Genomic DNA, 15561 nt, shown 5'->3' on the forward strand with positions numbered 1-15561 from the left:
TTTTTTTTCTATTTTATTTTTATTTCCATATTTTTTTGTTTACATTCTTTTTAATACTTCTAATATTTTTTTACTTTTATGCTTAATTTTTTTAAATAGCCACCAAATATTCTTTGCACTATAACCAATAATTGATTCCAAAAAATTTCATAATTAATTTTTTCTGCATATTTTCATTATCTATTATAGTAATTTCAATGCAATTTATACACATCACTTGAAGGTACTAAATTTATAAAAAAAAAGAATTATTAATATTTAGCACATAGGAGCTTTTTATATAGTGTTACTCAATGAATGGTTTGTACTTTTATATCGAAAGCTTAAGAATGTGAGACACTATATAATACATAACACAATGTGTAGGCTTATTGAGCAACTTTTGTTCACATAATTTATATGGTTTACTTATTTTATTCGAAAATAAATGTTTGTAAAATTATAAATATCGAGTTTTTGTTTAAACATATTTTATGATCCACCAAAACCATAAAGGAATGAAATAAATTTAATTATTAATCCATATGCATAATGTGGCAACCATCCTTACTTTCAAACTGTTTTACCGACACATCATAAAAACATTTGTTATGCATTTCTGGGTGCCTGGTATTTGCAAAAATTTAGGCACACGAGAGCAGTCCAGAAAAATAAAAATTAGGAGTAAAAAGTGGGGAAGCGCGCATCAAACAAGTCTCAAAATTATCTTCTGAAAACACCCGGCGAACAGAAATACACAGCAAGAAGCAGCTTGCTAACAAATAACTCTCCCCCAAACAAGGTTATCACCACCACGACAACAGCCATGGTGAAAATCGGGCAAAATAATCCGACAGGTGGCAAGGTGGCGAATTCGTTGTTCTGCGTTTAGTGCGAGCAAAACAAATAAAATAAACATGAGGCAAAAGGACGAAAAGAATTGTGCATAAAACAATTGTTGCTATGCATTTCTGCGCGCCTAGTAGATCAGGGAAATAATTTAGCAAAGGCACAAATCGGAAAATTCGTTACTACCCAAATGGGTACTTTTAAAACGAGAAGACTCCAACAAGAAATTTTGAACCATATCTTCAAACTCTGTAGTATTTTAGAGTATTTGTATATTTATTTGTTTTTTTTTTCTAACACACATTAAAAAACAATTCAACAATAGTCACAAAGTATCGTATTTGCAAATTATGCAACTAGAAAAATAATTGTAGGTTTAACAGCACGCACTAAGAAAATTTAGTGTCCTATTCCTCCTTATTTTATTTTTATAGGAATAATAATAATCGTACGGCACTACTACGAGATATAATCACTCAAAATTAAAGGCATAACCCTTGAGGCCTTCGAAGAAATTTGCTTCATCACCCGCATAGTGCATAATATTCATTTTTTCTACAGCCAATGCGATAGACACAGAAGTGTCGGGATTTCGTGATCTGCTATCATTGGTTAGCGAATGCCATTCATTTAGATCGTTAAGTACATTGACGGGATTGCCCTCATCGTTTAACTGCTTGGGCATAATGTGGAAATCACGCAACTTTTTAAGAAAATTATCTGAAAAAAGATAAAAACGTAGTTTGAAAAAATGTGCTTATAATTGAAATATCGTAAAAACTTGAGCATACTTTGTGCACTGCTAAATTTTAAGCGTTCGGAATTTTCCACCCACCATTCACAGATCAGCCAGAGGTAATGCTTTGTGGTCTCTTCTGCATAACGAAAGAGATGCGTGGAATAGTTATCACAAAAAATTGTGTGCAATAATTGTACGGATAATTGAGAAATCTCTGCCACACGCGGAGTTTCTGGAAGAACAAAATAAATCAATTAACAGAATAAGCTTCGCACATATTAAACTCTTTCACTAGCACTTACCAATTTTGCGACCTGTGCACCGCCATTGTCGCAGTAGTTGAAATAGCAGCGTTACAACGCTTAAACACAGCTTTGTATAGCACTCACAGCGAGTTGAACTATTGTTTGATTTCTTGGACCTACTCTCAATATTAGATGACGAATTAACCGTCGCACCCATTTCACTGTTATTTACAGAAATTTCACTGGAAATGCTTTTGCATGTAACGCTTTTATAACTTTGAACTTTCTTTTCCACTACCTGTTGCTCCGCCTCATCGTCTTCCTCGTCGTCGTCATCGTCATAGGAGGGCAGTAATTTGTGTATGAAATCGGGCGGCTTCATAAAACAATAGTGCGCGAAACGCACATGATTTTCACAAATGACGGTCAATAGGTGCATATGTGACACACTCAATATGTCATTTAGTGGAAATGCAATCTCCAACAGACCCGCATATACCTGCAGTATACAGGAATCGTTCGAGAATCGATATAGCGAACGCATGCGATCGCTGTAAAAAGTGCTCTCATCGCTGTTTACGCAAATTCGTTCTAAAGCCGTTGGTAGACGCGTCAACTCCAGCACGCAATGAGATAACTCACAAAATATCCATGCACTCGGTCTCACAAATATCAGCTGTTTTAGTAAACTTCCAACCAGCAATTCTATGTGTTCGCTATCGCCTGTGCGTACTTGCCGCAATAGCACACGCAAGAGAACAGCAAAGGCCTCGAGTACGCCGAAGTGCGCACAAATCTCGCGTGAGTAGCCCAACTTTGAGATGGCATGACATGCTACCTGCAGCAATGCATAGTCGCCGTGATGTTGCGCCAGCAGCTGTTGTGCAAAATTTGGCGCTCGCCCGCACATTACACTTAAAGCTGAAATATAACGACGCAGACTAATTGCCCGCTCATCCTCGCATAATAGTTGTTCGGCGTGTAAATTGCGGTTAGGGCTTGTGTAGTCATCATTACGCAAATCATATTCATGATAGGGATGCACATTGCAGTACTTAGGAAACTCTAAGCCATGAACATATGTCCAAAACTCGGGTAACGCATTGCAAGCGGAAGCGATAGCACGTTCATTGAAATCAGCTGCTTCCGTAGAAGTCCACGACCCTTTCTGTCGTTGCAACTGTAATTGTGCCAGTAGCGTTTGCGCATTGTCTAACTCCAACTGAAATGGTGTGTATTGGCGTTTCCCTGTGACACGCTCTTGTGTGCGTTTGAAGGCATTTGCACTGAATTCCGTTAGATGCGAATTGTTAATATCACCTGATTCTGTGGGTAATGAAAAATCACGTAAACGGTACAGGATGCGCGCATTTTGTTTTTTTGACGTTTGGTGCACATCTTCTTCCATAGGCACATCGATTGCAAAGGCATTGCGTATACTCATTTCTAAACGTTGCGTCTCATCAGCGTGTCGCATCTTCAACACTGAGTATTCCACTTTGCGCAACTTTAATTCCGACTCCTTGGCCTCCACACGTTTTGTCAACTCGGCAATCTTGGTTTTGCACTCAGTTTTCGCAGCTTCGGTACTCATAAGTTTTTCCATTTTCAATGTTTGTAATTGTTGCTTCATGTGACGCAGCTCATCGCGTAGCAAAGAAGACTATAATAGAAATAAAATCGTAATTTCCTTCAAAAAACCAAATTAGTTTTTAGTTTACCTCTCCATCCTTGTTCTCGATTTTGGCCTTCGATTCACTGAGATCTTTTGTGAGTTTAGCATTTTCTGCTTTTAAGGCATCTATACGTTCCATCAACATTTTTACTTGCCGCTCCGTCGCAACTTGACGTCTTGCCGCTGCTTGCTGGCTATCTGATATTTGAGCTGTATTTACTAGTGAAGCTTGTGGAGTTGTAATAGTCATGCCATTTCTACCATTTACTATCGCCCTTGGTTTTTTAAATACATTGTCTGTCTCAAAAGGTTGCACTCGAAAGATTTCTTGTTCTTTTTCCCCATTTCCATCTACGTCTAAAAGCTCCGYAAAATCATCATCATCAGCGAATAATTCGGAAAAATTGTTGTTTTCTATCGTTGGAGGCGCACTAACCGTGGCTTTGAGCCCAGCATTTACTGATGTAAGCCGTTGTGTGCTTGTGGTCGCATGGATATGTGGTGCGAATTCACTGAAAGTAATATCACTGTCAGTAATATTTGTGTCCGATGTTTTAATAGCCACTTGAGATTCAGCTACTTGAGTGGCCAATAATATAACATCATCGTCGTCATCGTCCCATAAATTATTGTTGTTCACATTATTGCGAGCAGGACTTTTCGCATGTACCTCACCAGCATTTGAACGTATGTGATTTGGCCAAGACTGACTGGGACCCAAAGGTCGTCCTTTGTTTATGCTTACATCCAATTTTGGCTTCTTTGTGCTACGTCCGAACTCCTTGAATGGCTCGAAACGCTTTGCCATAATAATGATCAAAATACAAAAAAGGAAACACTTTATTAAACACGTAAACGCTTTTCACATACTTTTATAGTTATGCATATGAAATATCTTTTAAATGCGCCAGATTGAAAATAAGTTTGACTTTTTATTCGTCCCGGCAAAAATAATAATAGTGAAGAGGATCTCAGAGTGATGCCATATATTTTTATTTGTTTGATAGAGAATACTTTCGTTTATTCTTTTAAATTAAGACTTTGTGGAATAAACAAATAAAATGTATATATATGTATATATACACGTATGTATATACGTTTTGATTCAGTTTTATTTACAAATAAATTTATTTTGATGAAAATCATTAATAGCGGAACACTTGATTCAGAAAGGTCGAAATTTTTCCCCTTTCTTTTGTTGACATTTAGCCGCTTCAAACGGAAGATAAGAGCAAAACAAAAACTTTTTCCCACGTGCCTGCACCATAATCTTTGCGAATATTAGAAGGAATTTAAATCATTTTATAATAAGCAGGAAATTTGTGTGCAAAGATGTCTACTAGTATTCAGCGTCCACGATTGTATATGGATGAGCACAAATTAAAACAGGATCCGCATGATTACGGACTCGCTGACGAACCCTTCAATTTAGAAACGTTTAAGAAAAAATTTCAAATCGTTGTTGTAAAGTAAATATATCGAATTGTTTTCTATTATACTCCCGGAATTAATCATTAAATATTACAGATATGATGGGAATGAAATGGAATTTGATATGATCGGTGTTCATCCAGGTATAGCAAATGCTTTCCGTCGTCTAATGCTCAGTGAAGTGCCGAGTATGGCTATTGAAAAGGTGTACATATACAATAACACATCTATAATGCAGGATGAAGTGTTAGCCCATCGTCTTGGTCTTATACCACTTCGTGCAGATCCCCGTCGTTTTCTTTATAAGACAGAGGAAAGTGGTGACCAAGGAAATGAACACGATACTTTAGAATTCGAATTAAAAGTAAAGTGTACAAGACGTAAAGATGTAAAAGATTCTTCAAATTTCGACACAATCTATAAAAACCACAAGGTCTATTCCGGTCAAATAAAATGGCTACCAAAAGGGAAACAATCGCAAATTTTCAGTGATACAGATGTGGGTTGTATACATGACGATATACTCATAAATCAATTACGTCCTGGTCATGAACTAGATTTGCGCTTAATAGCTGTCAAAGGCATTGGAAAAGATCATGCAAAGTTTTCACCTGTAGCCACAGCATTCTACAGATTGTTACCTGAAATCAAGTTAAACCGTAAAATAGAAGGCAAAGAGGCATTTCTTTTACAGAAGTGCTTTTCCCCCGGTGTAATTGGTATTGATGAAAATGACTGTGCATATGTAAAAGATGCCCGTTATGATACTTGTAGCCGCAACGTGTATAGATACCCTCAGTTGGAAAACGCTGTAACAATGTCTCGAGTTCGCGATCACTACATTTTTAACGTTGAATCAGTTGGAGCTCTTAAACCTGATGTTATTTTCATCGAAGCAGTAAAAGTATTGAAAGAGAAATGCCGGAAATTTTTGGAAGAAATTGAAGCGGCGTAAAGGACAAACCCACGACAGTCGGATCTACGGAAACCGGAACGGACCCGGATTTTTATCCGGCCAAGGACTGTCAACTCGGCAGAACTCTGCCGTTACAACAACAACAACAACAACAAATTACTATATTTCTTACTTACCTAATCGAAAAATATTAAACATATTTGTTTTTAAATTATATCGTGAAATAAAATTAATAAAGATTTAAGCCGTATATGTTTACCTCGCTGTCAAATCTATTAAAGTGGTAAACAGTGTAGCCCTGCATACATATGTCATAATTATTTGTTTTGACATTAGAGTCAGCGTATATAAACAAATGTCATTAATTTTATTCTACATCCAAGAAAATAATGAACGCGAAAATTATTGTCTGCTAAATTTTTACATAAAAAGTTTCATAAAAATAAAATTTCGACGGAACCCTTCCGGGCAAAATAAAAATGTCTAACGGTAGTATTTGTTGTTTCGAAAGTCTTAAATTCAGCTAATATGAAAAACGTGTATATTTACTTGTCTATTGCAGATAAGAAAATAATGTCCACAGCAGCTGCACCAGCCTCCATTAATGACGCAGCATTTAGTAATTTCAATAATGTAACTAATTTACTTCTGAAAATATATTGTTTGTGTATATACCCAAAACATGTGTGTATTTACAGCGGCCGCCACCACCCTCATATGAAGAGAGCCAACGAATGTACGCATCTGCTTCAAATCATGGAGCACCAAATCAATTTCCCACTCCTTTTATGCAAACTTCTAATTATAACGCTACATCTAATTATATGCAAAGTTATACCACGTCAGCACCACCACCACAATACTATCAACACCATTATGTTACTGCTACTGCACCACCTACATTCAACAGTGTTAAGGAACCGCATGTGCTCTCTTTAGCGCCAGGTGCTAAAATACGCACAACTGCAGCTGGGGCTGTGAGCATACCCCCACCGCCACCTGGCTGTGCTCCAACTGCGGCACAGTATGCAGCGATGCAGGGCCAACCTGTTGTGTTAAAAAAAACAAAGCGTTCTTTTTTCTAAGGAATAACTCATTATAAAAACAAGCGTTAAATAGACATTGTAGAGAGAGGATTACTCAGTGGGCATCTCTAGATTTTGCGCGAGTGTATATGTCACAAGTGGATTTAGCATTTCAATAAAAACCATTGCTTTAATACGCTTATTGATTATAAATGTTAAAAATAAATACAGCAGTATGTATTGGTATTATCGCGAGTAAAAAGGCATTTTTTTTTTGCTTTTCTTCTTGTTCTTACATATACTTTCAGGTTTGTTTTATTAGCAAACATTATATTTGCGTACCAGCTTCGATTTCACATAAATACAGTTACAAAAAGGTTATCGGAGGTGACTAAAATGCAAACTATTTCAATAATGACATATATACATGGATGTATCTACTCAAAGATATTTTCAAAATATGTACTATCAAACGTTTGCACACGCACAAAACCATCCTCACCACCTGAAGCATAACTTTTGCCATCCGGATGGAAGGCCAAACTGTTAATGGGGCCGAAATGGCCCTTTAGACGAGCGAATTCCTCCTCATAAATTAAGTGGAAGAAACGTGAATCAAATTTACCAGCTTTAGTAGATGTTGTTGTCACCTCCATAGCATCTTGGCCACCACCCAATACTACGTGGTCCATAATCGGACTAATTGAAGCTGAATTCACAGGTCTCTCAGTTTTATAGGTTTTGAGACACATTAGAGATTCGGAATCGAATAGTTTTGCTGATGTGTCCTTGGAAGCAGTGACAAACATTGTACCGTCTTTGTTCATTTGCATATCGTTTATACCAGCGGTGTGATCATTTACAGAATTAATCTCACGACCTCCTTTGCGAATGTCCCAAATGGAAATTTGTCCATTATCGTGGCCTACAAAATCAGAAGATATTACATGCAAAGCTAAAAAATTTGTATTTAAAAAACATTTACCAGTGATAATGGTTTCATCCAAAGGCCCCCAGAGCATAGAAGTAATTTTCGAAGGTAACATTGGTATACGCAAAATTGGATCCTGTTCTTCAATGCTGGAATCTGCCGTACGCACATCGATTATGAATAGTTCACAATTTTGACCCATAGCCTTATCTGTAGAGTATGCCGCTTGATTGCCGGAATAACTAAAATTACATGTGCGCACAGAAGATTTGGCAGGAATCGAAGCAATCACAGCACCATGTTCAACATCCCAAATCTTTGTGGTCATATCACCGGCACCCGATATAAGTTTTGATGTTGTCCAATCAACATCCAAACACCAAACCGCGCCCTGGTGGCCGTCGTATGTACCTAGACGTTCACCGTTTAGCGAGTACCAAACGTTAGGCTTTTGATCCTTAGAGCATGAAAATAGTAAGTCACCCTCACGATTAAACTTAATTTGCGTTATAGAACGCTCATGTCCTTGCAGCATTAAAGGGCGCTGAAATAAATATACATTATAAATTGATTCGTTATAAAGTGAGAATCGATGAGCAACCTAATGTTTTAGGTTAGGTGTATCGAGAAAGCAATATCACAAAACCTTAATCATTTTGTGTTATTGATTGTATTTTAAAAAACTGTTGATTGCACGATACGACTTTGCCCCAAAATGTATAAAATATTTACCATTTTGCACTGTTTTTTATGTGTTTTCACAAAAAGTAATTTATTTTAATGCTGCGGAGAGCGCTTTGAAATGTCAAAAAGAAGCTTCGTGTGCAGCAACAGTGCTGACAACATAAAATTTCATTTAAATGTCATTTGCAACAGAAAGATGCCACATTTTTGCTTTACAAATAATTTACAGCAAATTGCGAATTACAGCGACAGGCACACAAACCGGTGCACTTTTACGCTTATATTTAAACATACATATATAAATTAACATATAAACGATTTTCAATATTTAAGCAAAAATAAGTTGACTTATGTACATATATTCACTTTTAAATATTTATTGCGCTATTTTTGCGCATTTAAAATTAAAAATGCAAAGTAATTAAAATATTTTCAATTAATAATACAAGTCAGAAGAAAAATCGTACAATTGTTTATGATCTTAACCGAACCAAGATTTTTTGTTCAAATTATTCCATTTGGCGATGTTTACTAATATCGAGCTTATACATTGATCCTTATCGCGATTTTGACCATAATAGTCCACAAACTCGCCATCAGGATTGACTAGGTACATGATGATAGTGTGATCCACCTGTGGAAAAAAATCTTACTTGAATAATTTATATATATATGTTTATATCATATTAAAAAACATACAATATAATCGTTGTCGACGTCGCGTGGACCAGCGCTAAAGTAAACACGGAATGCTTTGCAAACCTTGCGAATTTGATCAACAGTACCGGTAAGACCTAGTAACTTTGGTGAAAATTCTTTCACATATTTGCCAACAATTTCTTTGGTATCACGTTCCGGATCAACAGTAATAAAAATCGGTTGAATTTCTGGAGTTTGTGGTGACTTTTCTACAGTTATAAATTTATTAATTAAAATCAATACAAAAAGCCATCATCACAATATTCTTACCTATTGCATCAACCACTGCCGCCATTTTTTCCAATTCATCTGGGCATATATCCGGACAATGTGTAAATCCAAAATAAATCAACAGCCACTTTCCTAGAAAGTCTTCCGACTTGCGTATCTTACCCTCCGAATCAGTAAGTTCCCAGGAGCCACCAATCGCCGCTTTACCTAATTGCCTTTTTCGCTCGCGCATTATTGCCTCCTCTTTTTCCTTCTTTACGTACAACATAAAACCTAGACCGATTGCCCCGGCCCCACCAATAAAAGCTAAGCTCTTCCACGAAATCGGACCCTTGCCTTTGGTAGGATCTGTGGCAGCAAAACGTCGCTGTATATGATTGGCCGTTGAGTCCGTCAACTTCGATGGACAAGCATGTGATCGATAAAGAAATTTGTTACTGCAGTTGTTCCCCAAGCGGTATATATTTCGTGACATTATTCGTGTTAATGTGGATTTTTATTAACAAATATTAGCAAATTACTAAAATTAGTAGAATGTATTTTAACCAGCTGTGCGGCTTTTTACGTAAAACAAATATGTAAAACCAGAAGAAGCACGAATGAGTAAAAACAGCTGATTGTAACTGAAGCAGTGCCAGTCCAAAAAAAATATGTAACGGACATTTATTTAAAACTTTGTAAGTGTGTAGGTTACGATCTGACCTGAACGGTAGAGAAAATAAGGAAAAATATTGTGTTGAAGGCTTGTTTTCATCGACAAAAGATTGTTTTCTTCTGCAATACTTTTTTATTTCCAAAACGAACAAACCTACAACTTTAAAAGAATCATATTCTAATACAGAATTTTCTGCTCTACAAAAGAGGGGTTCTTTCATAAAACGTTCCTTAAAATTGATATATATAACATTTCAGTTAATATTTTCATCAAATGTACTGTATTCAAATGGTATAACATGTCGTATAAGCAACGCATAATGTATAAATTACTTGCCTGAATGTTCAGTACATATGAAGGTATAGTGCGTATAACTTTTTCTCGATTTTGGTTTTCTGAAAAAAGCATCTGTTTTGTAGAATAAAAAATATTGTAGGTAAATTTTTGGAAAATATTAGTTTCACTTGGTTAATGAAATATATATCCACGTTATACAAGTAAAATTTTAAATTGAGAATCTTTACATCGAATACTTTTTAAGGGCAAAAACTGAATTCATTGCAAAACAAAAAATCAACTTGGAAATTAATGGATACCCCAATGCTTATACTACAGAGCGGATAAATTGAGCAGTCCATTTCAAAGTTATGATGAAGTGACCCGACCCAAGAAAGTGATGAAATATTTGGAGCAAAGTAAAGTGATAGTGAAATTCTTAAATCATAACGAATGGATTGAATAAAACACATTTTGGTTTTTGTTTTTTAATCTTAAATCAATTATACTTAATATAATTTTCAATTTGTTTTTTGTTCTTTACAATTTAAAAATCCTCATAATTTATAATTTTGTATATATCATATAATTATATATATGCATATTTATATATGTGTGTATGTATATGTAAGTAAGTGTGTGTCATTATTTGTATGTAGTATATATAATTATGAAAGTATGTTTTATAGTATACATACATATACTACATATCATATGTATGTTTGTATATTTAATCATTAAATGAGTATAACATTTACATATGTATATGAAGTTATGCATGAATCCAGAGCGTCGTCGAGTACATTTAAATAAAACACAAATTGATTTGTAAACTATAATAGACAGTGTTATACATTTAAATTATAAAGCAAGTAAGAAGTTTGTTTTACTTTGCGTTTCCTCTTCTTTTCCTAACACGTTTTGTTTTTAATAATTTGGTTTTCATAATTTTTGAAGAACTTTAGCTTTTAGTTGTCGTTAAACTAGCGCCGTACGCCAATTAGTTAAATTACATCATTCAATATTCCGTGATATCTTCTATCTTCTTTAGATTATGCATTTATTTCCTCATTTTTTTTTTTTAATTTCAATCTTAATTGAACTACTACTCTTTATATAATTATGTATGTTTGTTTTTTTATCCATGCGTGTGTTAATGTATGTTTATTTTACTATTTATAATAATGAGAGCGTTATTTCATCATATATTACTTTTTATTGTAAATTGTTAATATCTACTTAATATATGTGTGTGCATGAGTGTGTCTTTCTTATAGCTTTACACTATTGCGTTTGTAACTCCATTTATGTATTTTTATTTATTAATTTTTTCCATTTTATTTCGATCTTATTTAAAACTTTAAGTTTAGAGTTAATATTGCAAACCTTTCATTTTTTATTTAATTTTATTCTCCTTTCCTTTTTCAATTACTATTATTGTTTATTTTATGCATATTATATATGAGTTTCATTATATATATATATATGTATATCAATCGATTTTACTTATAAAACATTTGAAAACTAAACAACATATATCTTTTCATTTTTATTTATACTTTTTTTGCGTAAGTATGTAAATACTTGTGTTTGTCGTAACATCTCGTCTTATCGAGTAAACGGCAAATAAAGGTGTCCAGTTTAGGTTGTCTGTATGTTCATTTGTAAATTGCTCATAACTATAAGGCAGAGACGGTCGAAAATTGTTGTGCCTAATTTATGGGAATCATGTAAGGGATAAACAAATGTATATTATCAGTTTATCAAAACTAAGCATATATATATTTTTTTCGCTTCAAAAACTGCACATAGTACAAATATTTTTATATAAAAGTGATAAAAATTAATGTCGATTTTGCATTTCAAATGAGAGCAAATGAAATAAACTATATGTCAAATTTCTTTTAGTGTTGCTATTATTTCGACCGCTACTGTAATCTGGTGTACTTATGTATGTAATTGCCTCTATTTTCCAACGTACATACATATGTAGATATACCATATGTATACCACCCACTACATTGATAAAGCTTTCTGCTTAAAAAAATTTAAATTAAAATATAAAAAATAAATTAAAAAAATATAAAAAAAATTAAAGGAATATAAAAAGTATCCAAAAAAAAAATTAAAAGAATTTAAACAGATTCCAAAAAATTTAAAATTATTTAAAACAATTTCAAAAAATATTAAAAAGTGTTTAAAAAGATTCCAAGAAAATATTCAAATATTTTAACAAGATTCAAAAAAAAATTAAAACATATTGAAATACTTTCAAATGTATGTACATCGAGGGATAGTAAGAGTTGAGGATACGCGATCCTACTTAAAAGCGATTCTTCTTTTCACCTTACTACAAGCAAGTTATGAACATTAAGCTCTTTCGTCATGAATCTATTATGTAAAATTCGCTTAATTAAAATCTAAAAGTATACTTTTAAAAATGATGCTTGTACGAGCTACGTACTTATGCACAAATGTACACAGTATGCTTTAGAAAAATATATTAGAAATAAAATAAAAAATCAATTGAATGTTCCAAATTTCCATTCAGCAAATTGTGTACCCGATCTTTACAAGGCAATACACTCGGCAATTTTTTGAGAATTTAGAATAATAAGATAACAACTACTTTCTATTCGGTTTTAGCAGCGAAACACCACAAATTAACAAAAGCCAGTTCTACGTTACCGGTATTGACCTGAATTTTATACGGTGAAGGGCTGGTATTTCGCGGACCCTTTTTGGTGCGGTAAGTAAAAAGTCAATTTTAGCATTTGCGATATATTCATGGCATGCAGCAATATTTCCAGAATATACGGACGAGTATTGTTGTGTGACGCTTTCTAATATATTAAGAATGCGTTGAATCAATAATTTGAAATGTATATGTATACTATGTAAACTTCATATAAAATTCTTTTGAAACGCCAGCGTTTCTATTGGAATTTTTCATAAAATGTAAAAAAAAAATTAAATAAAATTATATGAAAAAAGCTTTTTTGGAGGTGAGGTTTTGAAAATAAAATGTAACAATTCTTTTTTAACTTAAATAAAAGTAAATTTCATTCCTATGCGCTTCGCTAATATTTTGGTTTACATAATGCTTTATATAACTACAAATATTTGCTTTGTTCGCGCTCTCTTAATATTATTGAGTTGTTTGGCAAACTTTATTTCATTTTTTAAAAACTTATTTATTTCATTTCATTATGCATAATGTGTTCAGATATATATATTTTTTTTGTTTTGTTCGAAGCTTAGTTTTAATTCTTTTAAATTTGTGCAAAAGTTATTACTTTTAATCTTATTCCCCTTCGTACAAATATATTTACTGTTTCTATTTTTTATAACTTTTAGTTATGTGATATACAACGGAGAGATAATATGAGAAGAGCGAAAATAATGCATGTAGAAGTTTTATAATTTTTAGCTTTTTCATTTCGGGAGAACTTTAAGGAAATCGAATTGGTTCAAAAGTTGGCATAGTTTTAAAATATTGTAATAATAGCAGTAATTTAAAGCTGGAAGGAATCATTTTATTAAAGCATGCCATTTCAAATTGAAAGGGAGTGTTTTTTTAAAACCAAGGCATTTTTAAATTTAATTGAGATGTAAGCTTTCACAAAATATAATTCAATTATTTAGTTATTATTGACATAGTTTGGTTTGCTTTATTTAACCACAGAATTATTTAGCGCAAGAGTAGTCTTTCTGGAAGCCAAATTAGCATTTTTTCATATTATGTATTTTTTAAATATTATGTTTCAAAATTATGTATAAATATTTACAACTGCGAGTATACGTTAGACGAGTCTGGGCTTAATAGATAGAACAGACATGTCGTTGCAAACAACTATTTCAATAAATAAATGTATAAACTGTATTGAAAATGTTTAATGAACTGTTTGCTTAATATGGATAATGAGCTGCGTTAAGCTAATTCGGTTTGTATTGAATTATGTTAATAAAATACATTTAGTTTTGCCTACGTGTAATTTCGCTAAATTTTTCTGCAGTTGTCTACACAGTTATTTATGACGAAAAAAACGAAAACCTGTTCCGCAAGAAAAAGTATGCGAGATAAAGTATCGATAAGTTGGTTAATAATAAAATATTGTTTATAATATGCTCATAAAATGTACACGATTTTATAAATGCCACTATTTTTCATACTTAATTATAGCTCGAATACTCTAATACGCGGCCTGTTTGTAGTACATTTTACACATATTGGTTTTCCTTTTATTTTATTTTTGTTGCGTGATTGGATTGCTGCTAATAGTTGAATATAATAATATTTTTAACATTTCGGGGTACGAATGATAGGAATAGGACGGGATTTTGCGGAAATCAGTTAAGCGAATGAAAATTAGCAGTTATTTTATAAACTAGTTTTATGCTTGCTGCATTCGTGTAGTTGCTATTTATACGATTTTACTGTTGTTATTGCTAAGTGGAGAAAACATCGAATGATATACTCAACCGATCGGTATACGGTATATTAATATATATTTTTCTATATATTTCATAAGCAGATTTTAGCAATAAATGAGCTTTTAGTGATGAAGAACGCCGATACTAATTATATTAACTCTAAAAAAGGGTTTGTATAAAAAAGAAAAATACGAATTATGTAAATAATGCAAATATTTATTTCAAACTTAGCAAAAAAATTAGGTAATTTTTAAGAAGAATATACGGTAAATTTGAAAATATTAGTTATTTGTGTTATAAAAAATAATCCAATATAAGATCATTATTCTACGGCTAGCACTTTTAAATGCACCGCATAGACAGTCACATTTCTTTTCATTAGAATTTTAATTTAATTTTTTATTCGAAAAAGCATTTGTTTTCATCTAGTCTGCTGTCTGGAAACCTGAAAAAAAGAACGACCGCAAGAGTGCGTATGAGTGAAAGAAATCAAACAATTGTAAATGTAAACTATATATATATTTAATATTTATTCATATACTTAATACATGTATTGTGTTGAGTATATCATTCGATTTTAGCTTGCGTTTGTAAATCCTCTCTAGCTCTAATTACTAAGACATGGGGAACACTCATGTCATTATGAATGCTCTTTAATTTAATTTTAATTTCTTGCATTTTGTAGTTGCTGTTTGTTTTTTAGAAAAGTTTTATTATTTATTTATTATGCATATATATATATTTGTATATATATAGCAATTTAATTTTTTGTTGTTGTATGTATGTAGTAGA

The 15561-nt window shown here is 32.9% G+C and overlaps 5 protein-coding genes across 5 annotated transcripts; 2 read left to right on the forward strand and 3 right to left on the reverse strand.

Annotated features, from left to right (window-relative positions):
* Positions 1–1119: 1119 nt before the first annotated feature.
* On the reverse strand, positions 1120–4452 carry LOC108973506 (ATR-interacting protein mus304). Its single transcript, XM_018940825.1, has 4 exons — positions 3534–4452; positions 1870–3475; positions 1620–1799; positions 1120–1548 (listed from the first exon to the last, which is right to left on the reverse strand). The coding sequence occupies exons 1-4, from the start codon at positions 4293–4295 to the stop codon at positions 1301–1303; spliced, it is 2796 nt and encodes a 931-aa protein (XP_018796370.1). The 5' UTR covers positions 4296–4452; the 3' UTR covers positions 1120–1300.
* Positions 4453–4664: 212 nt separating this feature from the next.
* Positions 4665–5952, forward strand: LOC108973507 (DNA-directed RNA polymerases I and III subunit RPAC1). The gene is made up of 2 exons (XM_018940826.1): positions 4665–4956; positions 5015–5952. The coding sequence occupies exons 1-2, from the start codon at positions 4820–4822 to the stop codon at positions 5871–5873; spliced, it is 996 nt and encodes a 331-aa protein (XP_018796371.1). The 5' UTR covers positions 4665–4819; the 3' UTR covers positions 5874–5952.
* An 84-nt stretch (positions 5953–6036) lies between these two features.
* On the forward strand, positions 6037–7055 carry LOC108973509. The gene is made up of 3 exons (XM_018940829.1): positions 6037–6323; positions 6397–6467; positions 6533–7055. The coding sequence occupies exons 1-3, from the start codon at positions 6314–6316 to the stop codon at positions 6917–6919; spliced, it is 468 nt and encodes a 155-aa protein (XP_018796374.1). The 5' UTR covers positions 6037–6313; the 3' UTR covers positions 6920–7055.
* Positions 7054–8633, reverse strand: LOC108973508 (eukaryotic translation initiation factor 3 subunit I). Its single transcript, XM_018940828.1, has 3 exons — positions 8523–8633; positions 7845–8334; positions 7054–7784 (listed from the first exon to the last, which is right to left on the reverse strand). The coding sequence occupies exons 1-3, from the start codon at positions 8523–8525 to the stop codon at positions 7297–7299; spliced, it is 981 nt and encodes a 326-aa protein (XP_018796373.1). The 5' UTR covers positions 8526–8633; the 3' UTR covers positions 7054–7296.
* A 262-nt stretch (positions 8634–8895) lies between these two features.
* LOC108973510 (protein SCO1 homolog, mitochondrial) lies at positions 8896–9990 on the reverse strand. The gene is made up of 3 exons (XM_018940830.1): positions 9444–9990; positions 9174–9382; positions 8896–9108 (listed from the first exon to the last, which is right to left on the reverse strand). Exons 1-3 carry the CDS (start codon positions 9877–9879, stop codon positions 8956–8958), a joined length of 798 nt encoding a protein of 265 aa, XP_018796375.1. The 5' UTR covers positions 9880–9990; the 3' UTR covers positions 8896–8955.
* Between the last annotated feature and the right edge of the window lie 5571 nt (positions 9991–15561).

The sequence above is a fragment of the Bactrocera latifrons genome, unplaced genomic scaffold (genome assembly GCF_001853355.1).
Source record: "Bactrocera latifrons isolate USDA-ARS-PBARC rearing strain unplaced genomic scaffold, ASM185335v1 scaffold_482, whole genome shotgun sequence".
Classification (NCBI taxonomy): domain Eukaryota; kingdom Metazoa; phylum Arthropoda; class Insecta; order Diptera; family Tephritidae; genus Bactrocera; species Bactrocera latifrons.

Coding starts and splice junctions, on each gene's coding strand:
- LOC108973507 (XM_018940826.1), top strand. CDS start 4,820: ATGTCTACTAGTATTCAGCGTCCACGATTGTATATGGATGAGCACAAA. Junction 4,957..5,014: donor TTTCAAATCGTTGTTGTAAA/GTAAATATATCG, acceptor TAAATATTACAG/ATATGATGGGAATGAAATGG.
- LOC108973509 (XM_018940829.1), top strand. Junction 6,468..6,532: donor CATTTAGTAATTTCAATAAT/GTAACTAATTTA, acceptor GTGTATTTACAG/CGGCCGCCACCACCCTCATA.
- LOC108973508 (XM_018940828.1), bottom strand. Junction 7,785..7,844: donor GGATGAAACCATTATCACTG/GTAAATGTTTTT, acceptor CTGATTTTGTAG/GCCACGATAATGGACAAATT.
- LOC108973510 (XM_018940830.1), bottom strand. CDS start 9,879: ATGTCACGAAATATATACCGCTTGGGGAACAACTGCAGTAACAAATTT. Junction 9,383..9,443: donor GGCAGTGGTTGATGCAATAG/GTAAGAATATTG, acceptor TTATAACTGTAG/AAAAGTCACCACAAACTCCA. Junction 9,109..9,173: donor ACGTCGACAACGATTATATT/GTATGTTTTTTA, acceptor TTTTTTCCACAG/GTGGATCACACTATCATCAT.